We start from the raw sequence: 27358 nt of genomic DNA on the forward strand, positions 1-27358 counted from the left end.
ATAATTTGTGGTTTATTCGACAATCCAAAAACATTTCCGCCAGAATAGTGGTGGGGGAACTTGACACGCTAAGGTGTCAAGGTGGTATGAAGTGCAAGATAAGAGTATTGGACTTCCCACTTTTCGTTGTTCCTCGACGAAAGCTGTAGACGAGACGTGTCTTCGTTTGAGTTCTTCTAACCAAGGCCCTAAGTCTGCTTGTTATTTAGAACTCGCGCATGTTTATGTTGGATCAAAGAAATGATTTAAAAGCTGTAAGGCAGGGTTGTTTGTTGAGTCCTATGCTACTCACCCGTTAACGATCTGGATAACTTTATGCTTCTTGGGTTCATGAGGTGTTTATCTAGCTTTAGTTTCCGATGTTGTTTGCAAGCCCAGTTGAATAAACTAGACCTTTAAAAGTTGCCGTCAAAACAGAAAAATTCATTCATTTTGGCTATTTCTCAAAACCATTCGACGCCGAAAATTGATTGGCCCAAGAAGCAAAAGTTGAAAACCATGAAAATTCAACGGAACGATAGTTTTCGCAAAGACAATATTCGTCATTTTGGTAGAGTAATCTCAACATTGCAAACAAAGTAAAAGACAGGTGAAAATTGAAGATGAAAGCAAATTAAAGCTTTTGAAAACATTTTCAAGAAATCCCGATCCGTAGAACGCGCTAATGAGCATGAAAAATTAAAAAAATACCCGAGAAGATTGTGCTTGATATTCCCAGATCCATGATTCCTTTGTTCCCGGTTTTATCTATTTCAATAACTCGAAACAGCGCTCATGCAGTGTTAATTAAGCCCTTCTCGCTTCACTTCTATTGCACGTAACGCGATCTTTGTGCGGGTTCTACGTGATAAATAACACATTAGAAAATCGCAGGGCCATTATCAATTTTTCAAAACGTGCAGTCAAGCATGAAAGCTGGCAAATCTGGTTGCTGCATGAAATCATAACTGACAGAGAAATGGTTGGAAGCGTGGCGATATATTGACGTAGCAGCTGTTTATAAACGGTGTAAACGGTTCTCTCTAGAGAGTTCCTTGCGCGATAATCTGACTGAAGATATCTTTACTCCAACATGGCTGTTTCTTGCTCCAGTGTCATGGGATTCTTGAGACGACTGAAGGAATGGAAAAGATTTATGATTATTTTCCTGACACCATTGATTCTCAGCCCCTTGCCATTAGTGGTCCAAACAAAGGTAGGCTATGATTGCCGATTTTGCTTTAGTTATGCAATTATCTCTTATCAGATTCCAAATATTAGCTCACAGTCTAGCTATCGGATTTCCAACTACACTTTTTAAAACGGGCCTAAACCCTATAAAAATGCCAGCTAAGAACGGAGTTAGATTGATTAAGTGTTCGGGCAAGCATAGTACAGCTAGACCGTACAAAACACACAACCAGAACATGCAAAATACATTTCTGGCAGAACAAATCGCATCGTCCGTTAAAAGGAGGCAAAGGTGAAAGGTGATGGTGATATCTCTGGTCTTTCCATTCACAAAGTCGTTCCTCATTTTTGTGAATGGAAGCTCTTGTTTAGAAGCGTCCATGCGTTACTTGGAGTCCAGATTTCGAGATGCAATCGATGCTTGTATATTGAGGCAAATACTGTTCGTGCAGAAAGTGCCCGCGCGATATTTATCCTCGTATTCAACATTTCTTTTCCTGTTACAGACTTCATTCACCGGCATTTTCCTTTCAGCGATCAACGCTACGAAAAGACAAAATGCTGCAAGTAACAGGAAATCCACACGCATTTTTAACGAGCTTTTCGCGGATTATCTAAATGATTTGGGCAGCTATGTTTCTCAAATAAGACACAGCTTTTTTATATTTAGCTGCTTAAAGTGTCAACATCGATGTAAAATGTTCAAACAGAAAATCATTGATTCAGAAACTCCCCTAACATCCACAGGCCTGGTCAGAAGAACTTAAACAGGGAACAGTAAACTGCTCTCCTAGTAATTTCCATGTGAGCTATTCGAAGGTAGAATAGAAACAAAGGATAATTGATTTGAAGAAGACCAATGTGCTTTTTAAAAAAATTCAAATTACGATCAATCTGTAGCTACCCCCCACCAACCTTCAAAGAGTGCCTGGGGGTGGGGGGGGGGGGGAGCAAGGGCTATGGCTCTCCTTAAATGGCCAAGCTTGCATGCAATACACTCTTTTTTTATAAGAACCAGTAAATTTGAGTTCAGGCTGACTGTTCTAAATTTTTTCGAAAATCTTAGGCTGGATTGTTCTTAATTTGTTCTTAATCTAATAGAGTGTAAGCAGTGCCAGTGCTAGCTTTTTCACTCTAGGGAGGTGTTCAGGCCTCATTTGCCAACAAAGTGAGTGAGACAACCTTCATTTGCCGAAAAGTTTGAATATTCGACGAAAAAGCACCCACACATTGCTAAAAATCCTCGATTTTGAGAAAAAACGTTGTTTAAAATTGCATTTTGTAGAAGCTCAGCCTCAGCTTGTTCTTAATTTGTTCTTAACTTTTGACCCATTTTGAGGCTTGTGTTCTTATAAAATTGTTCTTATAAAAAAAAGAGTGTATTGCAAATTTTGCATATGTAAATTGTAAGAATATAAATTATTTGCATATGTATTTTAGGTTTCGACCAGTATAAAGTTAGGGTAAATATTTGGATTGAAGGAAAGGCTTAGTACTTACAGTCAGCCAGAATTTTCCTGTTCAAAGTATTTAGCTCACTTTGGAACAAAAATTGCCAATTTTCATTTCATTTGTTTGATGGGATAAAAATATATTTTGATCTGATGACTCATGCATAAGAGATTTAGCCAGATATGCTAAATTTGGAAATCTTTTTTATGAAGCATGTGATATAAAGAGAATTTTCCCACAATATTACCATTTTGCTTAATTTCAAATTTTGAAGTGAAAAAAGAAACATACCCTTGTGTGCACCTTAAGGAAAATCTTTTCCATAAAGTATTTTCTGTGTCTTTAGGACAAAAATCTTGATTTTGCAGGAAGCCAGAACTGGATATGCAATATTGATTATGGGAACATATTGGTGCACAGAGGTCACCGACTTGGCGGTAACTGCTCTATTGCCCTTGTTTTTATTCCCTGTTTTGAGTGTGATGCCTGCAAAAGAAGTTGCACCACCTTACTTCAAAGACACCAATGTCCTAGTCCTTGGTGGGTTAATAATGGCAGTTGCCATAGAGAGATGGAATGTACATAAAAGGATTGCATTGAAGGTGCTGTTATTGGTTGGTGCACAGCCAAGGAGGTAAGACCTCTTGAAATGCCTTGCCAAAATTTCTTTATCATTCAATTGAAGTTTCTATAGAATAATGCCAGATTTAGCTAGTCTTCAACAAAAACCACACAAGGTAAAATTTGCTAGAGTAACACCTAATTCAAAAAATACTGCAAATTTATAACTATATATATTTATGATGCTTTGCTGTTGATTCTTTGGATGTACAACAGTGACGGGACAACTTTAGATTTAACAACTTTTGATCTTTTTTATTGGTATGAATGATTGGGAGCAATTTTAGTAGCTTAGTTATATAATTATTTGTTACTTTATCACAAATATCTTTCGGTTTTATGGATATAGGACAATTTTTATTTTCAAGTAAAATGATGTGTTAGCAGGCCGTTTCCTGAAGACATATTCACCAGGGTGGCAGATTGCCCTTATGGTTCAAGGTTGCAAGGCTAGTCAGGCCTTTTTGTAAGAAAAATGGCCCGTCACTCGCATTATTTCTCTTGTGTGATCGCTCTGATAATGAAAAAAGTGTTCCTGTTATAAGGTGTTAAAAACTGTTCTTATTACCCTTTTGTTTGAGGTAACATCAAATGAAAGAGACCTATTACGATGACCTTTATTGTACTCTAAGAAAGATTAAATACCCAATATAAATGTGCTTTGTTTATAAACTTTATGTACACAACGAAGGTCATTCCAGGATGATCGCAAATGCTGGATGATCCCAAAATGCCAGATGATCACAAAATGTTGTTCCATACCTTTTTAAAAACCCTTTCACTGCCCAGAAAAGGTCCTAAGTGATATTGTAGTTCAAATTCTAAGTACCTAAAGTACTGCTAGACATTCGCTGTGGAATCAAATGCATTTTTTCACTAAGATCTGATTAAGTCAGCTTACTTAAATTTCCTGTGTTTTGATGTAGCAGGTTTCATCACAATTTTGAAAATGGTTTGCAACTCTCATTTTTCACAATTTTAGGCTTATGTTAGGCTTCATGCTGGTTACTGCGTTCATTTCTATGTGGATAACAAACACTGCAACAACAGCAATGATGACACCTATCATGGAAGCTGTATTAAAGCAATTAGACAAAGAATACATGCCAAAGAAAGACTTTGAATGTGAAGAAGATGAGCAAACTGTAACTGTAGGAGAGGAAAATGGGGCAAATAATAGTAACACTGATGAACAGAAGAGCCAAGACAACAGTGAAATTGTAAATTCTCAGACAGATGATGGGCAAGAAATGGTAGAGTTAGCAGCCCCAATTCATCCAAGGAACACCAGTAGGAGAAAATTACTAAAAAAGTAAATTAAAATTTTGAACTATTTACTCAATCTGTTGTTCGAAAAAAAATCCTTTCTGTTTCTAATTGTCTAATAGTGAACATAACTCCCCATTATACAGAAATATGACTCTATTTTAATTCCAAAAGTATTTTTGTATTTTTCTATATATGCATGTTCTAGATATTGCCTTTTTTGAATGGCAGAACTAATGCGAAATCTGTGTAAAGAAAAGGGTTTCCTTCTAAGGCTAAATGAGAATAAACAATTTGAAATGAGATAGAAAGGAATCTTTGCTTTTCTTGTAGATCATTTTGATTTAATTTATTTTCATTTTGTGGTTGATAATCCTTTGAGCAAGTTACGGAATCAAGGGGTCTCAGAATTTCCTTCTTCTTATTTTCTGTAGGGATGAAAATGATGTCACAGTTAGTGTTGATGATGACTCCGAGAAAGTAAGGGAAATTTTTTTTGTTAGATGCAACTGGATGGTTGCATGCTGTGTAATTTTTATTACTATATTTGTACAGTAAACATGACATTAAAAATTATGCTTCATTTCTGCTGATCACATTCAGACACACTGTTTTCTTTGTTAAAAATTTTGAGACTAGGATCTTTAATTGAAACGAATAGAGACAAACAGTAGAATTCATTAGACTTCAATAGAAAATCTTGGACAAGAATTTTACCTGTAAGAGTACTGACTTGTATAAAGGAAAACAAAATAAAGAAATTGTGTAAACATCTTTGAGCAAACTTTGACTTTTATAAATTAAATAATGATGGATTTTTTGTTTTTCAAAATAATTACGAGAAGCCACCACAAATCATGTTCATTTCCATTGACTTTTAAAGCCAGAGGATGAGCAGACTAGAAAATACAAGCTGCTGTGTAAGGCAATGATGCTGTCAATTTGCTATTCAGCCAATATTGGTGGCACTGGTACATTGACTGGAACTGCACCACAACTTGTTTTAGCTGGACAGTTAACTGAGTAAGAAGCCTGTTACTGATAACATTTATTTACATATTTTAGATCTAACATTCTTTTTGATGATCACAGCTTGTTATGTTATTGGGTGTTTCATTTATGGATAATCTGAGAATCCTTGTGTATTCAATAAGAAGCTGCAACCTGATTCTGGTATATTTTGTTCATGTTTGGTGTAGGCAGCAATGATAAACGAACACCACCCCCCCCCAAACAGCCCTGAGATTGCTGTGCACATACATTTTAACAATGGTTGAACAATTTCCTTTTAAGGCATTCATTTCCAGACAAAATTTCAAAACAAATGATTGTAATGTCCAATTATCTATTTTCAGTGTCTTCAAATCTGGGCCTGGCATATCATTCTTGGCATGGTTCATTTATGCATTTCCCGAAATGCTCATTTTTCTGATAGTTGCATGGATCTATTTGCAAGCTATCTTCTTTGGTATAAGGTAGGCATGCAAAGCAAAACTGTAACTAACATTGTAATCCAGCTTATTCCAAATTACGTTTTGGGATTTACTATTAATTTTTGGGATCATTGTTTGATTTGACTAAAGAGTATATGATGTGTTTCATTAACACCATGGACATACTCATTAACTAGTACATGAACTTTACGTGTATAGCTGTTGCACACAAGGTTAAAAGCAGAAATTCTTGTAGCATGGTTTAAATGATGGTATTCCAGACATAATATTTATCAAGTACCTTTGAAAGCTAAGTTAGCATGTCTGTAGTACATGTTATTTATAATTTATGCTATTTAAACTTTTTGAAATGTTTAAAATTGGGGGACTGTAGGTTTGAAAGAGGTAGGAGCTGTGGGTGCAGGGGCACATGCCGTCACTATCAGAAATAGTAGAAAAGTACCTATTGTTAGCTCACAGGTAGCGCCCCTTTTGTGTCTGCACGTGCCCCCTCCCCCTTGTGAAATACTTCCTACGTCTATGTGTGCAATGAAAATAAAGTTGAAATGGTGGTAATAATTGTAAATTCTTTCTCAGTTGGAAACATTTATGCTGTTGCTTTCGTTGGAAAAAGCGAAATAAATCAAAGGGCAAAGAAGTGTATTCATTGATGGAGAAGCAATATGCAGAGCTAGGCCCGGTGACGTAAGTTGAGACCTAAGGCAATTGAAGAAAAAAATTCAATGTAGCGATTTTTTATAAAACTCAAATTTTTTAATAAAGTAGACTGTGACATTTGAAGTAGTTTTGCTCAGACATAGTTGGTGGAAACCAGTTTTCTAGTATACGCAGAAGGATACTAGAAGAAAGCAAATGTTTGAGCAGTGTTCAACTTACTTTGGATTTGTTATTTGAATTGAAAAGTAAGTAATAAAACTGCTGTAACTCCTATTTTTCAAGGTCTGTCCATAAATTCACCTCCAAGATATGATACCGCTTCTTCTAGTCTTATCAGATAATCGTTTATTTGAACGGGCCTGCTTTCAAGTTATTGTGTCATTTTACTCACGCAGATTTGCTGAATACGTCGTTTTGTTCCATTTTCTTGCTTTGGTCCTCTGTTGGATGCTTCGTGACCCCAAGTTCATTCCAGGCTGGGGATCGCTTTTTCCAATGGGGTTTGTATTTATACAGTTTATTCCTGAATACCTTTACAAGTTTTTTCCTACGACTTGGAATGGATGGTATTGATTTATTCTGCATCTCCCAGATCACTGTTGGTACCACCACTGCTGAAGCACACTTGACATTGGTACCTCTACTGCTAAAGACATTGAATGTTGGGGGGATAGGGTGACAGAGAAATGATGGAGTGACTATACAGGGATGATGGTGTACACGACGACCAGCCAACCTTGAAAGTTCAAATGATGTGAGAACTCGAGACTGAATCTTGAAAATAGTGAAAATGATAAGATATAATGACTTACCATCAAATTTCTAAGCTGAGCTAGGCAAAGAATGCAGGGAAAAGGAGAGAGAGAGATAGTTGGGTCTAAGGACGAGAACCAAAGAAGACGCTTTTTGACATTTTCTTTACTTTACCTTGTTATATCTATGAACTTTTCTTTATATTATTTGCAGGAAGAAAAGTTATGTCAGTGATTCAACAGCAGCAGTTATCATCTGCTTCTCGATGTTTGTTTTCCCAGCAGAGCGACCAGAAATGTTTGGAGGGCCACGTAGAAAGAGTAAGTTATATTATACATTGATTTTGGTAGCTACCTCTTTTTGCTACATGCTACCGCTGAATGCGATCTTCAATATTAAAAAGAAAATATTTTTCAATGTATAACCCTCGTCGTAGATAAGACCCGATCATGCCCTTAAGGTCTAAAATCCTTTCTCTGAAAACAACGAAAGAAGCAAAGTTTTGGTACGGTACCTAAGTTTCTTTTCTTTTCACTGGCCGACTCTACGGCAAAGTTTTCATTGACCCTATGACAGCAAATTTCTGGCTTTGATTTTCCACTAAAGTTTACTTCTTTTGATAGGGCCCCATAAAACTATTCTTGAATGGAAAGCAACCCAACTCAAGTTTCCATGGAATGTAACGCTTTTACTCGGAAGCGGTTTCGCTCTTGCAAGAGCTTGTGAAGTGAGTGCCTGTCATTTCTCATTTTTGTGTTTATTTTCCAAAACATTTCCATTTGTCCCGTGTTATTGTATTATTTTCTTTGATCAAGATTATTTCAACTACGAGCAGTATTTCGAATCTTTAATTCTCCTCTTCTCAAATATTTTGTGAGCTAAACAAATTTTTTGATCTAGCTGAATGCAAGTTGTTCTTCAATCAATGCAAATATCTTCTTACTCTACGGACATTTAGAGCTGCTTGTATCTGACAACAAACATCGACGGTTTGCTTGCATTTTGCTATATCGTGGCCTTAATTGCATTATGACGAGCGTTGTTCTTTTCCTTTAGAAATCTGGACTTTCGATGTGGCTTGGATGTCAGCTAACAGCCTTGAACTCAGTGCCAAATTTCGTCATAGCCTTGGTCATATCAATCCTGCTTACCTTCCTCACCGAGTTCACATCTAACACTGCAACCGCAACTATTTTGCTGCCTGTACTTGCATCTTTGGTAAGTCAAACAATAATGGTCAGATCATAATAAGCATTAAAATCACCTTGATGAAGTCATTAGCTATAACTCTGCTAGTCATGATTCTAGTGTTATTCAGACAAAAGTAGATACACTGCACTGGAAGTGTAGATGACTGGTATCTTTCATGGTAGACATTCACAATTCTGGAATGTGTGTTCGTAACTTAAGAAGAAAAAAATGCAAGGAATCATAGCTATGATGACATATACTTATTCACCAAAAGATCGACATACATATTATCCATCGCCAGACTGGGATAAATTATCACGACATAGGGCTCTACTTTATAGTTTTAGGATCTTTAAATGCCTTTCACCTAGGAAGATATCCAAAAAATCCAAATCTAGAAATGTCCAAATCCAAGCAAAGGTAGACACAGTAAATCGCAATGATCTGGATTGGTCTTTAGCAATGACCATCTAAGAATGATGACAAAGACCTCAAGCATCCCTAATTTTTGTCAATATCAACATCTCCAGTACATTGAATATAGAAAATCATATCGAACCTCCGATCATATTTTTACACTTCATCCTATAATTGAGAACACATTCTCTAGTAAGAAAACTCTTTATTTTTGCTTTGTGGATTTTAAAAAAGCTTTTGATTCTGTGGACTCATTGATAAAATGACGTCTTAAGGTAAAGTGTTACATGTGATTAAGTACCTGTATACGGAAGTTGTGTCTTGTGTAATGGGTCAAGACAGCCTAACTAATCTATCTTCATGCCATCGTGGTGTAAGGCAAGGTTTTTTGTTGAGTCCATTGCTGTTCACCTTGTTTCTTAATGACTTAGACTAAAAGATCAATGATGTTTCTACCGGTGTAAGATTAGGTAACATAAATATCTGCTCCCTTCTATATGCTGATGACCTGGTTTTATTGGCTAATCCTGTTGAAGGTCTGCAATCCCAGCTAAACGTGCTAAACCGATATTGCATGTCTGCAAATATGGAGATAAATACTTCCAAAACTAAGGTAATGGCTGTCAGAAAAATAAGAAAAAGTCCAAGGTATGCAAAACTTGGGAATTCGGTGATAAAGAGATCAAAGTATGCAATGAGTACAAATACCTTGGTGTCACTTTCAAATCTAATGGTTCCTACAGTGCTCATGTTGATATAATTAAGCAAAAAGCTCAAAAATCCAACTTTTCCCCCTCGTCCAAAAGCAATGAATGGGATGGTTTCAACTCAAGACTCTTCTTATTTTTATTTGACAGTACTATACTTCCTATCCCCAATTATGCCACTGAAGTATGGGGATCTGGCACTTGAAAATGCCTTGAAAAATCTCATCTTATGGCTTGCAAGTCAATCCTAGGTGTGAAAAGCTCTACAATGTCTCTTGGGGATTATGCGGAGCTAGGTCGTTGTTCGTTGCTCGAACATAGACCTATTAATATTTCAAAGTTTTATATTTGTTTGATTAATCTTGATTCTTCAAGATATGCGAACAGAGCTCTTCAAATGCTTATAATGCTTCAGATGCTGATTCCGGTGTTTTAAAATTGGGTCAGTATTGCCCCTTCCTTGATGACCCTTTATACATGCAACCGATAAAAATTCTACCGTGAAATCGAAAGTGTCTTCCCAGTTTAGGTCAAAATTTATGGAAAATCTAAAGGAGCAAATTATTCTCAATAAAAAGCTCTGTACATATGCATCTTTCAAAACTGTTTATGAGTTTGAGAATTACTTAGACTCGGTACCTAGCAAAAAGAAAAGAACTACCTTTGCAAAACAAGTTCGGGATCGAAACAGGTGGATATGGGAAAAATCCTATTCCTAGGGCTGGCAGAAAATGTCCCTATTGTCAATCTTTAAACATAACGGCTGTGGAGGACGAAATTCATCTCTTATTAGTTTGTCCCCTTTACGTGTCTGCTAGGATCTTATCTATGATTTATTCAAAATTTCCCAGAATCTCATCCCTTGACCTTTGTGATAAGTTTATCTGGTTGTTGAGTCTAGAAGATTGGAATTGTCTGATTTTAATAGCTAATTTTATATCCATGGCTTTCGAATCACGGGAATCTTTTGGGTAGTTTTCTATATGCATATCTATGTAACGTTTACTGTATAGCTTATAATCATGTTCACATTTTCTTATCTGGCAATAGCCGCTTGCTGTAGTTTGAGATTTATTGTTAATTTGTTATGAAGGTAGTTATGTTAACACTCTTCATAGTTGATCAAAAAATATGCACGTACAAGTTGGTTAAGATTTGAAAAAGGAATTAACATCGCTAAAGGATAAACTCAACAAAGGATGCCAAATAAAACTGATTTCATGTCTCTACTTAATAAGATGTATTAGTACTTCTTAAGGGTACAGTGTACTTAATAGATAATTATGATAATGATGATGACTCAACAATTTGGAATGATGCAGTAACATAGCCAAAAGACGAACAGTGAATGAAATATAAAATGAAATGTATGAAGCTTGAAATAACAGCCAACCACAAAATGATGATAAGGTCTAGACGGGAAATATTGGGCCATTACCCATGACTATCTATAAAAACTCCATATAATTTTTAGATTCCATCAAACTTACCGCTTCACAGCAAGTCTGTTACGGAGAGGTACCCAAAAATCCGAAAAGGAACCCATTAAGCACGCAGCGAATGTAACTCTGGCATTCTTTTTAATCGTAATAATTGGTTCGCTGTTTAAGCAAAAATAAAGTAAATCATAATGATATGGTAGTCCTTTAAACATGAAAGTAAATGATTAACAGTTCTAAATGTAATGTAAATGTAATGTAGTACATATTATAAGATTTTTGGTAGCTGTTAGTGATACGCCATCTTAGACAAATCATAGGACAGAAGTCGCTAGAGAGAGAAAAAAAGAGTGTTTTATAAAGTTTTTCCAAATCAGGTGTTCTAATAATAAGAACAGACCAGCTTCTTATTACTTTCGAACTGAGTAATCCAGTGCTTCTTCGGTTGATTACTTGGCATCATCGCAGTTTACTTTTAATAATTTTTTTTGCAGGCACAAAGTATACGAGTACATCCATTTTACTTGATGGTTCCAGCGACAATCTGCTCTTCGTTTGCGTTCATGTTGCCAGTAGCAACACCACCTAATGCTATCGTATTTGCTACAGGGAGGTTGACCATCCCAGACATGGTAGGGAACCTATTATTTATTCCTAGAGTATCATTTTTGAAAGAAATCTCCAAACTTAGCAATGATCTTTCTATCTTAGTCCAAGATAACATTGTGTAAAATTCATTGAAAATTGTCTTTCTGGTCAACATCAGTAGCCCGTAGCAGACTATTCCGCTTTTGCATAGACTGGTTTCGGAATTCTAATAATAAAATTTCAGTGTAGCGGCACATCTACAACGATAGTACACAATTTTCATATGAATATCTTTATTTTTACTGAGCTTCAATGATTTTTAGAATTTGTGATTTTGAGACTATAATTATTCTAAAATCATTCTTAAGAACAAAAGTTTCAATTTTTGTTACTGTCTTTCTTGATCACGAAAAAATTCAAGGATATGATAAATTGTAGCATATGCAAGCTTGATGAGTATTCCTCAATCGTTTTCCCCTGACGGTCACGCTTTTGCTCAAAAAACTTACTTAGATAAAAACTTTTCGATGAAATGCCAGGCTGGCTATTGTTCTCAATTGTTTCTTAAATGTCACCCATTTAGTCTCAATATTCTAATAAAATTTACTCTTGTACAAATGTGAGAAATCTCCTCCCTAAGGATTGTAGGGCAAGATGTAGATAGAGTTTAAGTGGAACTTTTTCTTAGGTTTGCCATTTTCTAAGCATGCAAAAGTCTTTAGAAGTGCCAGAAGCTTCTCGCTTGTAATCACTAACCCTTAAGATGACGAATACAGGAGATTGCCATTCAAAACGAGAAAATGAGCATCCCTTAGCTCTATCTGATTTCAAGTTATTATATTTTCGAATTAATGTAATTGCTAATAATTTTTACAAAGTAAGTCAAAAAAGTGATTGCACTATGCTTACAGATGAAAGCTGGTTTTGGAATGAATCTCATCGGGATTCTCGTCGTCACCCTTTCAATAAATACTTTTGGAATGGCCTACTTTGGATTGGACAAATTTCCCGCATGGGCTGAAGGAGCTGCTAATGGGAAGCGCTGTGGACTCTCCATACCGACTACCCTGGCAACGAACCTGACTACGCTAGCTGTAAACGCATCTACAACCTTGTCGTCCATGACTTCTGCAGCACCCACTGTAGCCAGTGCAGCGTCTACTTCTATTGCAACTACTGCTGGTGCACTCCTAACAACCATCGCAAAGAATTTAACCACTGCTGCAACAAATGCAACCAGATAGAAAAACGTTTCGACTTCTCTTGCATAGCAGTATTCAATGCAGTCGTTGAACCTGAAATCCATAAACAGTATACCAGCCATGCTTTTTATCATTACTCTTAAGAACTGCTTTGCCACATACACAGACTAATGAGAATGTCTTTTAGCTATACAGTCAAGTTCTGTTTACTTGTAAATAGATTAACGTGTGTCCTTCTAATCTAATTTCGTAAGTTCCTTTAGAAATCATTGTGGAAAAATCTGTTTTAAATATCTGAACTTTGAGGAGAGGTAAAACATTCGGAATGGCATATCCTACAGGAGAATGGGACTAGAAATGCAAGATTAATTTAACGATGAACTGGGCAATTTTTTCTTTAAAAACTATGACATTAGAAACTAGGAATATTGCAAAGCGGTTGTCTTTGACATCTTTTGTGCGTGATTTTCTGAAGGGTTTTACAGCAAGGAGGTAAGAATAATTCATGTCACAATACCTTGAAATATCTTATACCCACACACAGGGACCGCGGAACCGGGGGGGAGGGGGCTGAGGGGGCTTTGGTCCCCAACCCGATAATTTTCAAAATGTGTACTTCAATCCTTCAATCTGTACTATGCTCCGCGGTCCTTGACACACAGGCTTGACATTTTGAATTAAATTTAAGAAGATTTTCCCGGTTAGAAATGGTATGCATTTCCAAATAATTTTAACTTGGAAACAAACCTTATTGGCTTGAATAACACAAATACGCTCAATGGTTATTAAGTTATTAACCATTTATATAATAAAATAGCTGTTACTGTTTTGGCAGATATGAGAAGTGTCTGGTAGATATGGTTTTAAAAGCATTAGGTATTTATCTCATGAAATATTTGTCTCCATAATAATACATTTGTCGAGATGATCCGTACTGCTTTTTGAGTCTTCGACTTACTGGTTTTGTATGTATCTTTAAAATACTTCAGATTTTATGGAGAAGAAATCTTAATCACAAATGTCTTTTCCAGAATATTATAAAAAGCCGAATCCCTCTGTGGTTTTTAACATTCAAATTTGTTATAATGGTAAAGTATTTACGTTTCAAAGGGGATTTTCTTGGGAAATTGAGTTAAATTCCAGTCTTGTTTGAAGAAGTTTCTGTTATTATTCATCCCGTCCACTGGAAAGCTCAAACTTCCCACGACTGGTCAATGTTTTTCAACTAGACTTCAATAAAACCCCTTTTGGCCGATGTCCTTGCATCGCTGAAGGTTTGCTTTCTGACCAAGGACAATTGATCGGAAGTGAATATTTATGATTCTTTTCTTTTTGCACACTATGTTGTTTTTACCTTACTTTTTATATTTCGCTCTATTTCGTTTCGTTTTGTCGATTATAACAAACCAATAAAATTTCACTGTTTCGATTTCACAACACAGTGAATGAGCGCATGCCTGAATTGAAGTGAGCTGTGAGCTATATTTAGCATCGGCTTTGGCTCGGGTCATTTACTTTAATTTTTTATCGTTTATATTTAACAGTATTGTTATAAGCGTTTATATTTGTTCGCAAATTTGAACGTAACGGAAGATACACATTTATTCCATGTTGAGTGTCAAATCGTACTACTTAGAAATTTTTTGGTCTTCTCCATTCGAAAAAAACATTTTTAAGTTCTATATCTGACTTAAAGGCAATCTGTCTCGTTGTTGATTGGTTAACGAGAACAATAGCTGGAACAATAGCCTAAACACGATTCCAGCGCTCAGCAATATTTTTTACAATACGATAAATTAAAGGGGGACTGGAAACAATAAAAATCCCTTTGTTCTTATAACCAATCAACGTCGTGACAGATTGCCCTTAAAAGATTGCTAACTCAGGGCCGGCGAAACCGGGGGGCCGGGGGGGGGGGACGGGGGGGGGGGGCTAAGAATAAAGTTCACCACTTTTCTGCAGAACTAAAGAACAATTTTAGGCAAAAGAGAAAATAAATGTAGTATATGATTCTGAAAGTAACTTTGCCTAGTATTCTCTTATATGTGTCCTTAGTTTTACCTTGGTTGCTATGTCTTTACCATAGAAGACATACATAAAATTGAATATAGGAATTAGAAATCGAAGAAATCGGCCATTGCCTAAGTTTTACAACGAGTAACAGCTTGTATCGAGTAACAGTAACAGCAAATAGATCGAGAAACCTAGTCCAGAATAACTTAGTGCCAGCACAAATTGACGGAGTTTCGTTTTTTCCATTGCCTAAACTTGCCACACAAGGTCTAGTTGTTAACGAATATTAAATTTCTCAGAAATATTACAAAAATATAGAAATCAGCTGTTGAAGGAAAAGAAACAGCTGGAAAGAACTTTTCTGAGGATATGAGAAATAAAGTATGGGCAGATCATCAAGAAAACTTCAGAGTGATCGTCTTTATAATCCATTCCTACTAAGAAAGAGAAAATATCGACGCAATTATAAATTCTATTTAAACTCATTTGACAAGCCCAGTTTGAAGGTTTTTCAAATTTTTCCGAAAAACTTAATTTCCGAAAAAGTTAAGATCAGATTTTACAAAGTTATATCTTAACTGTACAAAACTTCTTAACCTATTTATTTTTAGTTGATAGTTCTTCTGTTGATATTTCGACGTTAATGTTTTTTATTAATCCGTGTTTCATTTATTTTTCTTTCCCGTTTTATTTCGTGTGCTTTTAAAATCTAACAAAAGTGTTCATTACGAGCCATATGATAGTGGTTATTCTAAAACTTTGCAAAACTTTTTTGTCTCAAGCAACATCACAATAGACGCGACTATGTGACGCCTTCAGTCACAATTGATTTTAGATACAATTTCTGGCCATCCCTAAGACACCATTATTCTGAATTGTTTTTGCCACCAACCATGGTGGCGGCCTTTCCTAAGCCCTTTCAAGACTTTGATATTTTCGCCCCTCCACTTTCAAATACGTTTCGCCGGCCCTGTACTGTTATATTTCCAAAAAGATTGGAAGTTATGGCTTTACACAGAGCTACCGAGAGGTTTCAGAGGCCCTGAAGCAAAACCGAAAGAAAGGTGAGGCACCCTGCGGGTGGTGCGAGCAGAAAATGTTTGCATTACAGGATAATCCCTAAGTCATTTTCTTGCAATCGTTCAAAACATTTATACCATTTAAGTCATACTTTTGCAACGTTCGATCAATTCCATTCCCAAAATGGATTTCGTTACTTTATGAGGCCCCTTGGACCTCGAGGCCCTGGGGCACTTTGCCCTCCTTGCCCTCCTATTGGCGGCCTTGGCTTTACAGAGGGGTTTTCGCCTTATATGACACCCCTCTATCTGCGCCACTGCCTGCCAAGTTTACATTCTTTAATTGCGTCAAATCTATTGTTTTAACATATTACTTTTGATCGTTTCATTCAATTGTCCTTTGTATTGTTCCCCCGGTCTCAAGCGCAAACATGATTATACAGTGCTGATTATTGAGAGTTGGTGTCGCTGTTTTTCTCGGTGTGGCTCAGCTGGAATCAACAACGTTCGGTAACACAACGTGAAACAAAGTGGTGCTGGTGCGCAAGCAAGTCGCAGCAATCAAGGCCACTCATGAATGTGTTGGAGAAGAAATAAAGCAAGAAAATGACTTCGATTAGCTGCAGAAGTTTGAAGAGACTGCGAGAATGGCGAACACTCCTCATAATATTCTTGACACCACTCGTTTTGAGTCCGCTACCGTTAATAGTGACAACAAAGGTAGGTATGACTCTATATGCAGCACGTGTTTGCAAAACCAAAACTGGCTTTGAATCTGGAAAACCTAGGAACACATGTTTTTATATTGTTGCATTCTTTGGAGCCATATTTATTGTTAATTTGTAACTATGTTGACTTGTAAGTATGGTAATTGTGTTGGCGATGGGCCATTTCAGCCTACAAGCCTTAGTGCAAAAAAAATTAGAAGGCTCTCGCTGTGATTTCGACTTCTTTTCAAGGTTTTCACAATAGGGCAAGCTACAAACAATCTTGAAGAAGACTGCATTGTTTGCAAAATCAATACAAACAAATGTATTTGATGGCCAGAATAACAATGCAAATTCATAGAAGTACGAGCAACACAATTGGAGGGGGGTTTGCCTTGCCCAAATGTACATGCATTTTGAAAAATGTTTGGCTGATATGGCTTTTTCAGCCCAACCAGAGGAGACTGCGTCACAAAATTGAAGCTTGGAGTGGTGGGCTAAGAAAAATTTGGGAGGTGAGCAGAGTCAGGAAAACATAACGATAGCACGGCCACTGATCGGAGGAAGGTCCACGAGAAACAATAGAAGCTCCTATGGCACAACCAAAGCCACGCCCACTTTCCATTGTTTTGTGAGGAATTCCTACATAGACCGACCTCCGTGGAAATCATTTAATAATTACAATTGTTTACGTTATTACATCTTTACAAGAGTGAAAGGTAATGATGGCCTTTGAGACACACATCGTTTTCAATTTGCGCAAAGTCATGGAACACTGCGTTATGAAGAGATATTTCAATGGTGAAATTAAATCGCCGCTCATCATTGGTGACCCTTGAACTCGGTATGCGTACCCGGGTTATCGCGGGCAGCAGGGCTCAAATGATTTGGAGTTGGTCAGAAAAAGAGAGTGATCGAAATAAAGCGAAAACTTTCAGCCCCTTTGCGTAACCTTACTAAAAACCTTACTTATGATTAGCATAAGTGTGCTCGTTTTCTTTAGGGTCGTTTTTTGGATGCAATCATTTGGAGACACTTTGATATGGAGAACCTAAATGCCCTGCTTGTGTTATTGCAGTTCTTTTTTCCTTCAAAGATTGAATGTATTTTGACAATCAAATAGTTCCCTTTTCCAATTAAATTTATCTTCATCTGGTTGCGTAACCTACCATCAGGCATATCCCGGACGCCATCAATTTAATTTTAAGAAGTAAACCTTTCAAAATGCTTTAAAACCATTATCGAAGAATCCCAGGGTTAGGTCACGCTATAAACATTTTCCTTCCAACTGCGAGTGAAATGACTTCCTAGTAGAGTAGTCATATTTTGAAGGCCCATGTTAGTGAATATGTTCTGGGGTTTACCACATGTTTTTTCCGATCGCATCAGCGTTTCCTCTTAAGTTTTGTATTTTGTTTCCAGGAAGCAAGGACTGCATATGCAATTCTTATAATGGGCATATACTGGTGCACTGAAGTTACTAACCTTACAGTAACTGCCTTGCTGCCCCTGTTTCTCTTCCCTGTTCTTCGAGTGTTGCCTGCGAAGGACATAGCTCCTCCGTACTTTAAGGATACAAACATTCTGGTATTGGGAGGCTTGATGATGGCAGTTGCGATCGAGAGATGGAACCTGCATAAAAGAATTTCATTGAAAGTCCTCTTACTGATAGGAACCTCGCCAAGAAGGTATAAATGCTTAATAGAGAACAAGGTTATACAATTTGTTGAAGACAAAGTTTGCTCCTTAGTGACTTATATTTATCGAATATAAAGCCGTAACTAGTCGCTGAGTTAAAAAAGGAGTAATTTCTTACTTTCTCTACAGTCTCCAAAGGTGGCTCCTTTATGCATTAAGTTTTATGAACACAGGGGTTTCTTCTCTGTTTTATTCGGTAAACAAACTTTATCGAAACCATGTCGAAAAGACTTGATTTAGACTTGTTGTTGTAGACTTCTCTTTCCTATTTGCCCTACCTACAAAGTGTTTGTTTGTATCAACAATTTACAAGATCAGCTTGATTTCTATTAAATCTTTTTTATTATTGCTTTCAAATTGACCAATAGCTAAACCACTTTCTATGCTTAGATAGGAAGAAATGCCAAGGAAAGATTAATGAATAGTTTCTCAATCCTTGCATTGTTCGCGAGATCGAACTCAAAGCAACTCCATTTCTTCCAAAGATTGATGTTAGGGTTCATGATCGTTACTGCCTTTATTTCGATGTGGATCACAAACACTGCAACCACTGCTATGATGACCCCAATTATGGAAGCTGTTCTCAAGAAACTGGACGAAGAGCTCGAAACCCAAAATAAGTCTAGCAATCTTGATAGTCTAGCAGTAATCACAAGCAATGAACCTCCAAAAACTGGAGATGAAACCAGATCAAGCCCATCTGATGCGACCGAAGAAACTCATTTAGAAGCCGAACGTGGAGAGGAAGAAATGATTGAGATGGCATCACCATTTAAGACCTATCGACAAGATTCAGGTGACATTGATGGGTGAGTAAAAGAAAATTACGAAAATATTTTTTAGAAGGAAGTAGTATAGCCCTGCGAAGGGTGGTACCACGTGCCAGAATGAAAAAAATTCAAATACGTGATTTAGACGTGATACCAGAGTTCTATTAGTCAGGCAACCAACCTTATCATCCAAAATAAAATCCTAATCATTGGATATTTTAAGATGCCAGTGAATGGAAGTTGAAATGAAAAGTCTGCAATGTTATACTGTTGCCTGTAAAGGGGAATGCAATTGAAATAATACGAAGCAATACAATATCATTTTTAGAGCAAGCGATGACGTACGCATTGTGATACAAGAAAGCTCCCAAGAAGATGTAGGTATTTCAGATCAATTGTCACTCTATCTAAAAAGGGTAAAGAAGACATTTCTTGAAGTAAATAAAACACTACTACTGCCCTTTTAAAGGTAATGTGTCCATATAAAAGGATTGCGTATACCCAATTTGCAATGCCATCCATCAAAATAACGGCTTGTGGTTGGTCAGTATTCTTGCGATGCTAAACTGCTCACATAAAAAGCTAACCTTGCAGATAGGTAGATGTTGTAAAGTACTGCGTAGCGGCGTGCGCAGCGGATTGCAGCTCAGCACGTCGGCGGTGATTAGATTAGATTGGAGTAGGGAGTAGGAACACGCGGTGTTGTAAAGTGATTGCAGATATATATATAAATAGGTTTTGTTGATAATATGCAAGGGGTGTTTTCTCTCTTTATTCTCTGCGTAGCCCGGTCCACGGTTCAAAGTTTATAACACAGTAGATAAACAGAACGATCGTAGTGGTTGGGATGATGACATGAAAAAGCACATGTTTCTGAAAGCCCCTGCAGAGTTGTTTGCTTTAGCTGGACACACAAAGGGAAGCAGTTAGAAAGTAATTGAGTTATTTTGTAATTAACTGAGAGATTGGATAGCTCCCTGACAAAACCAACTACTAAATTTGCTTCGTGACTGAGTTTCTATCAATACAAGTAGTAGGTCGTATTCATACAACGTAATCAGGCAATAGCCCTAAACAACCAAAAGAGCCTGCCCAAAATGATGCATGGCTGAAGGAACGAAGGTGGAAGGGCATGTGCAACTAAATTAATCAGCAAACATGCAAAAGGTTCCATTTGTTTGTTACCATATGTAATTGCCAATGGCTATGACAAGATTCTCCAAAGCTCACTTTTCCGAATAGGTCGTTGCTCTCGGTCCTAAATCAATGCATTTTACGGTCATGCACCTCCATTCGTCAAGTGCTTCCCTCGACCCAGAATTAATACCATTGCTTCATTCGATAGGAGGAGCGACGAGTAAAACAACACAAGACATTGTGCGTTGCCATGACACTATGCATTTGTTATGCTGCCAATATTGGTGGAACAGGGTCTCTGACTGGCACCACACCGCAACAGATTCTGGCAGGACAACTTACTGAGTAGGTTTAGCACTATTTCTAGATGACCACAGAGGAATCAAATATCAAACTTAAGTATTAAGGAATAAGGTTACACTTGGTGATCTCGAACTATTAAAGAACATTTGGTGATCTATTAAAGTTTGATTGAGTATCTTCAAATAGTTAAATTTGTTCGTTGCCCTACTATGCGCGTTTGTTTCTAGTGCCAGTGTATGTACTGCGTGTAGCCCTAGTTTTTGTGAAAAAGCTTAAAAATGGCTTAAAATGTTAAGAATTAAGGGTATCTATAGTTTTCATTTGAAATACAGTATCATTCGAAAATGCCTTAATGGTTATGTTATTCTACAATAATGATCTATACAAACAATTTTGCGTAACATCATACCTTTTCAGTGTTTTCAAGGATTCACCAGGAATGTCATTTCTTTCATGGGGCACATACGCGTTTCCTGAAATGGTAATTTTCCTCATTATTGCATGGATCTACCTGCAAGCAATGTTCTTTGGGATCAGGTAGGCATCTAAATTATCTAACAATCTTATACGATGCTTTTTTGATCATTTTGACGACATTTTAGCTAATGCCCTGACATTTTCAACTCCCCATTAGTGAAATACTTGGAACTTTTTTTTATGAAAGTGGTTTGGATGCACTATCGATTTTCTTCTCTGAAATAATATTACTTATAGTTTATAGTTTTTTTTTCAAGTTTCTTAAAGACATGCATCAGCAGAATACCGGCAATTATTTACAAAACCACGCCACAAAATGATCATGCAAGACATACTGGAGTAGAGTTACTTGAAAATTGCAAACAATGTATTATCTATTTTACATATTTCTTAATGTCGTTGGTTAGTTGTTCTCTAATTAAGAATTTGTCAATAGAGTGCAAAATTTTTAATGTCTGTTACGAGCGGAAAAATTATTCCTGTTCTTTAAACAAATGATTTAAAAAAACTAGCTGTGTTTGAATGTTATGTGGTTTGACAGTATTGTCGAGTCATCATTTCAAGAATGACTTTGCTGAAATGGTGATCGCGCAGAAATTTTGTTGGTTGAAAGGAGAAACAAATGTTTGCAGTGGCTGAAATGTAAATAAAAATTATTGAAGCTTTTTATTTTTTTCATTTTAGTTGGAAGCATCTATGTTGCTGTTTTCGAGGAAAAAAGCGAAATAAGACTAAAGGAAAAGAAGTGTATGCTTTGATGAAGCAACAATACGCAGAGCTTGGACCAATCACGTAAGGCTTAGGCTACCAGGTGGTTCTAGCAGCTATTGGCACTAGTTAGATTATGTCTCCAATCACGTCATTCGCAGCAAGCGAATTTATAGTAACAAATCTGAAAGACCTAGTGTTTAAATATAGCTCTCTGTTTAAATATCTTGAAGTGGCCTGGTAGGGATTCAAACCAACCAACGTATCACATCATTTAAACCAGCCAACAAACCAACCACTTCAAAAGACCGTTGAAAGAAATCTTACAATGCAGGGCGAAAATTAATATTTCCATTCAAGAGCTTGGAAATGGCAGCTTATGTTATTTCGTGTCTTGCCGATTTGAAACCTGACTGCCTTCCTCGGATATCTGTTTTAATTCTGTCAGAAGACTTGGAACATATTTCCAGCTTAAAAAAACATTAAAGTACTTTGTCTGATCGTTTTCAAAATTTTAATCACTCTCATAGAGAATGGTTTTTAACATGATGGGCGTTCAAAGTTTTTCTTCCGTGATATATTTGCACTCTTTCGTAAAATGTGAAATCGTAAAATGTTTTTACCTTCAGCCTTTCATGAGATGCATCTACTGTTAATCTAATTTTAGATAGTATACCTTTCTCGTGTCACTCTATTTACTCTCTGTTTTTATTCTCCAGGTTCGCTGAGTACGCCGTGTTTGGCCATTTCCTTGCTCTGGTATTAAGCTGGATTCTTAGAGACCCTAAATTCATTCCTGGATGGGGTGCGTTGTTTCCTCTGGGGTAAGACATTGTAAATCTGCAAAACCTGCTAGGTTGCGCTATCAACGTAGTTTCCTTAACAATTGTCTATATATTAAGCCCAATGCATTTCTAGCATTGATTGAAAGTTTAAAATCTATTTTCTCATTAAAAAGTTAAGGATTCCTGTATTGTAATGTAATTGTAATCAATATTGAGTTATATTTTCAATGAATCTCATGAAGTCCTTTTGTGGTCATTTCAAGGTTTGCACAACAAAAAATATTTTCTTTGGTTTCAACTTTTATAAAACACCCTGTTTCAAATTTCATAAAAGTCCCCTTGACCTCTTTTTCAACAAAGATAAGAAAGTGAATTAAGGCATGCCCATCGTTAATGCTAACATTGACATTATTGTCTTTGCTTGTAGGAGCAAGGCTTAATTCTATGCTAGTTACCGGATGACGGATGATTACAAGACTAACAGTTAAAAATGTAGAAAGCTTATGTGAGAGCAGCTCGTGTATCGACAGTGTTAAAACAAATCCATAAGAGACCAGGAAACCGATCTGATTTTAGAATTACATGTACTTTCAGAAATATTCCTGCTCGTGTTATCTGATTTTAAAAGTTGCTAACCTATCATGCTTTAATTTTTTTCAGCAAAAAGAGCTACGTCAGTGATTCAACAGCTGGTGTCATAATTAGTTTTTCCATGTTTGTTTTCCCATCTGAAAGACCGGAGATATTAGGAGGGCCACGCAGAAGGAGTGAGTGAACAATTTAGAGACGCTTTTGAAAAATCAATGCGTTGTTAAGTTACTCTTCCTCTCTATTGTGCCACATCCCCCTCCCCCCCCCATGATGTCTAATAATGCCACTCTCGGGCTTAAAACAGAATTAACGATATGCAAAAAATTAGATTTTATTGAATCTGATGTACAGTTTTTCATGAAAAAGTATCAAAGAAACATTTATAACTTCAAAAATAGGTTGATACTTGATACAAAAAAACGAATAACATTCCCAACTATGGAAACCAAAGAAAAACGACCTCAGTATAAAATCTGACACAAAATATCAAGGTCTAGCTAAAGAATTAGCTTAGGTTAGCATAACGGTGTTGTTAAATAGCAGTTTCTCTAATAGATATCTAGTACAAGAGGGGGTGGGGGTTGTATTCAGTCTTTTACCGAATGCAATGAAGTCACTGTAGCCTTTGTAAATGGCTTTGAAAAAAGCAAACATTTTACGACATACTAAAAGCTTTTTCGTCTGACACTCCTCAGAGCATAAAGCGTCAGAATAAGGTTCCGAAAGAACACGATGGAAAATATATACCCAGTTGTGGATCGAAATAGGCCAATCAGAAAAAAATAGTTCCTATAGGGATGGTTTCCTTTGAAAGTTGAAAAGGAACCCGGTCTGGTCGCAAAAAGGTCATTAAATGAAGATCTTTACACTGTATCTGGTCTGAATCGAGCTCTCTTGACCTCTTGTCAAGGACTGACAACTTTGAGTGGAAAGTTAAATTTGGTTTGTGTGCAAATATATATGAAATAAACCCAGAAAAATATTGAAATCGACGATCGAGCAGTGTTATTAATGTTGCTATTGTTTGTTCCATCACAAAACTTAACAAATGTTTTTGTTTTTCAAAGAGCCACACACGACACTACTAGAATGGAAATTTGCACAGTACAAATTTCCTTGGAATGTGACACTGCTGCTAGGATCTGGTTTTGCAATAGCAAAAGCTTGTGAGGTCAGTGCCTTACATTTTGTTTGGTATTTAGAAACAGTTTAATCGGGCTCTTCTAGATACGCTTTTGTTGAAAATAAACTATTAAATGAAACAAATCAACCTTTGACATTTCAGAGTTTAAACCAACAATTTTGAGATATCTGCTAACTTGAATGACTTTAATATGTGTCTAGCCAAGAAGAGTGCCAATTTTGGGAATATTAGTCTAGCCAACGGTACCACTTTGAATATGCTCGCGGAAGACCCCTACCCAAAATCTAGCAAAGGACCCCCTCCCCCATGGCCGGGCCAGACTGCTCATTAGAGTACCTGAGTCACTAGAATATATCACAGCAATATCACAAGATAGGCATTTGTCAATTTTGACATGAGCAAGAGGGAGATGCCCAGAGCCCTTGATATTATAACAAAACCCCTGCTGTTATGCATATTTTATTTTGATACACACGTTTTTACAAGAATACCCAATTTTTGCTGAGACTAAATATTCTAAAATTTTGTAAGATTTTGAACCTAAGATTATTTTTACATTATTCTTAAGCGACATAAGGTATAACCGGATTGCATTATAGTTTTAATTACTTCAAGGCCGGATTTCTCTACTTTAAGACATATCGCGCGAAACTCGCTTTTTTTGTTTTCAGAAAAACTGAAATAAGCAAACCATTTGATTCTTGATAAAGCTTGAGACTTCCATTGTTCTTAAATTATTCTTAAATTTAAGCGATTTTGAGCCTAAATATTCTTATAGACTTTATTCCTATATAAAAAAAGCTGTATGACAACTTACGAAATAATTAAAATAGGCAAAGTCAGAGAACGCTCCTGTGGAGATAAGAGCAGTGTGCAAGAATGAAATATGTACAAAATTAATGAAGAAGATTTCAGAATAAATAATTTCAACTTGTCAGTAAACCTTTATCCTTTATAGTCTTGCAAGAGAACAGCTTAGCAGTTGTCAGTTTTTACACCAAATTGATACCGGGCAAAAACTTATGCTTTTATCAATCTCTCCACAGGAATCTGGCCTTTCAATGTGGCTTGGTTGTCAATTAGCAGCACTGAGCTCAGTCCCAAATTTTGTTATTGTTCTGGTCATATCTATCTTGCTGACGTTTCTCACTGAATTCACATCAAACACTGCAACAGCAACCATCCTTTTGCCAGTACTTGCTTCATTGGTGGGTACAGCCGTTATTCCTACTCGTAATGCTGTAATGTTGCATAAGTAAGCCAACAATCATATCAAAAGGCTTGCAGTATGAAGAAAATCATTTCATAACATTACAATAAGCACCAAGCTGCAATCTAAATTTGCCTTGCCACGCCTTCCAAAAGAATTTTTGCTGCGCATGATCAGCAGGTCAAATGTGCATTGCATTTGATGCTGCGGTGGTTTCTGCGATGGTTTCTGCGAAGGCTCTCTTGCAAACTTTTTAAAGTGGGTACGGTCCTGGGATCTTCAATCAGCTCAGTTGAAAGAAGAGCGACGTGGTGTGTCGCTAGTCGTGGTTTTTAGTTCTTACGATGTCACTCGCTCCATTTCTCTCTGTATATTTTCCCAACTCCTGTTTTCCTACCATCTTGATCAGTATTTTAGACAAATATGTTTTCATAACTCATTTTCCATATGTAGGCGCAAAGCATCAAGGTCCATCCATACTATCTCATGGTTCCTGCAGCAGTGTGTGCATCGTTTGCATTTATGCTTCCAATCGCTGGACCTTCAAATGCCATTGTGTTTTCAACGGGAAGGATCACGATATTTGATATGGTATGGTATATGATTTTCAAAAAGGAAGGGATAAATAAATATTGGAGCCATAAATGCATAAGAGCCTCGGCGAGCTCTGATTTAAGTTCTTTGAGACTCCTCGTAGCATCAAGGTCACTGTGTTAGCTCAGCGGAAAGAGACAGCCAATCAGGTCCTATTTTCAAGTAGATTGAATTAACCCACTGATCTATAAAAAAGACTGGATCGAGCTTCCTATTGTCTTGAAACACCAAAATTCGAAACCCGTTAAATTTCAAAAGTAAGAGGGCCCCAGACAATAGCGGGGAGCCATTCCGCAAAACCAATACTTAAACGATATGGCTACGCGAGAGCTGCAATGCTGTGTGTATGATTGCTGAAAAAGAAAAGGCCAGAGCAGCTGAAAACATTGCTAGGAGTGCCAGTGAAGGCCGTCTCTTCGCATGGGCTGTTCTGGGGCTTTCTTCTCGGATGGCAACACTCTTGCCACAATAGAAGCTCGATCCAGTCTTCTTTATTGATTAGTAAATTAACCTGTGCTTACACAGTGCATCTCGATGCGAAGAGGAGGCGAGAGAGAAATGTTTTTTACCACCCTTCATTTGATGGCTTGAAGCATTCAACGTTAGAATAAAAAAAATTTCTTGTTCTTTGTTTTGATACATCAGATTATATGCGTACTTCTAAGTTAGACTGAAGTCAACTCTGTAACTTTTCTCAGTTCTATTATAGCTGATCTATCGCAGTACTGTTAGTTATTTTGGCAGCAAGAAAGAGACAGCCAAATAAACTTTAAAATAAAATCTGCCTAGAAAGCTTTGATAAATAATTCAAGTAAAAAATTTCTTTTCATTCCAGATGAAAGCTGGTTTTGGGATGAATATTATTGGTATAATAATCGTGAACTTATCCATAAATACGTATGGCAAAGCATTCTTCGACTTGACTAGCTATCCTGACTGGGCTTCAAGTGCTGTTAACAAAGTGCAGTGTGGCCCTGTTATACCGACCACATTTGCACCAACTTTGAGTGCCAATGCAACAACGATGCCATTCACTTCATCAGTTTTAAATGCATCACTTTTTTAGCCCTTGGGTGATGTTGCTTGAATAGTTGCTTGATTTTATTGTATTATGAAAGCTATAGGAAAACATACCTTGCAGTGTCTTGTCTTTTTAGTATATCTTTGGTTAAGCAGATTTTGAAAAATCATCATGACTATTTGTCTTCTCAAGCTGCTGTCATGCATTGTTGGGTCTATTTTTTCTTGTGGAGCTCCCACTAATGGTCCTGTAGGAAGCAAGAGC

General features: G+C 36.8%; 2 protein-coding genes across 2 annotated transcripts; both read left to right on the forward strand.

Annotated features, from left to right (window-relative positions):
• The first annotated feature begins 1059 nt into the window (after window positions 1-1059).
• On the forward strand, window positions 1060-13845 carry LOC135683048 (Na(+)/citrate cotransporter). Its single transcript, XM_065198184.2, has 13 exons — window positions 1060-1195; window positions 2991-3256; window positions 4226-4555; window positions 4944-4989; window positions 5393-5532; window positions 5865-5984; window positions 6540-6647; window positions 7016-7120; window positions 7587-7693; window positions 7997-8100; window positions 8430-8591; window positions 11622-11759; window positions 12627-13845. The coding sequence occupies exons 1-13, from the start codon at window positions 1073-1075 to the stop codon at window positions 12957-12959; spliced, it is 2082 nt and encodes a 693-aa protein (XP_065054256.2). The 5' UTR covers window positions 1060-1072; the 3' UTR covers window positions 12960-13845.
• Window positions 13846-16210: 2365 nt separating this feature from the next.
• LOC135683049 (Na(+)/citrate cotransporter) lies at window positions 16211-27340 on the forward strand. The gene is made up of 13 exons (XM_065198185.2): window positions 16211-16669; window positions 18079-18344; window positions 18840-19163; window positions 19453-19501; window positions 20470-20606; window positions 20982-21101; window positions 21726-21833; window positions 22469-22573; window positions 23195-23301; window positions 24193-24296; window positions 25316-25477; window positions 25933-26070; window positions 26909-27340. Exons 1-13 carry the CDS (start codon window positions 16556-16558, stop codon window positions 27137-27139), a joined length of 1965 nt encoding a protein of 654 aa, XP_065054257.2. The 5' UTR covers window positions 16211-16555; the 3' UTR covers window positions 27140-27340.
• Window positions 27341-27358: the final 18 nt, after the last annotated feature.

The sequence above is a fragment of the Rhopilema esculentum genome, chromosome 7 (genome assembly GCF_057945365.1).
Source record: "Rhopilema esculentum isolate cy_ngs chromosome 7, ASM5794536v1, whole genome shotgun sequence".
NCBI classification, from domain to species: Eukaryota; Metazoa; Cnidaria; class Scyphozoa; order Rhizostomeae; family Rhizostomatidae; genus Rhopilema; species Rhopilema esculentum.

Excerpts from the sequence above, each read along its gene's own strand:
- LOC135683048 (XM_065198184.2), top strand. The coding sequence starts at position 1,073 with ATGGCTGTTTCTTGCTCCAGTGTCATGGGATTCTTGAGACGACTGAAG. Across the intron at positions 1,196-2,990 it reads CATTAGTGGTCCAAACAAAG|GAAGCCAGAACTGGATATGC; the intron begins GTAGGCTATGAT and ends TTGATTTTGCAG. Across the intron at positions 8,101-8,429 it reads CTCTTGCAAGAGCTTGTGAA|AAATCTGGACTTTCGATGTG; the intron begins GTGAGTGCCTGT and ends CTTTTCCTTTAG.
- LOC135683049 (XM_065198185.2), top strand. The coding sequence starts at position 16,556 with ATGACTTCGATTAGCTGCAGAAGTTTGAAGAGACTGCGAGAATGGCGA. Across the intron at positions 19,164-19,452 it reads GATTCAGGTGACATTGATGG|AGCAAGCGATGACGTACGCA; the intron begins GTGAGTAAAAGA and ends TATCATTTTTAG. Across the intron at positions 25,478-25,932 it reads TGCCAGTACTTGCTTCATTG|GCGCAAAGCATCAAGGTCCA; the intron begins GTGGGTACAGCC and ends TTCCATATGTAG.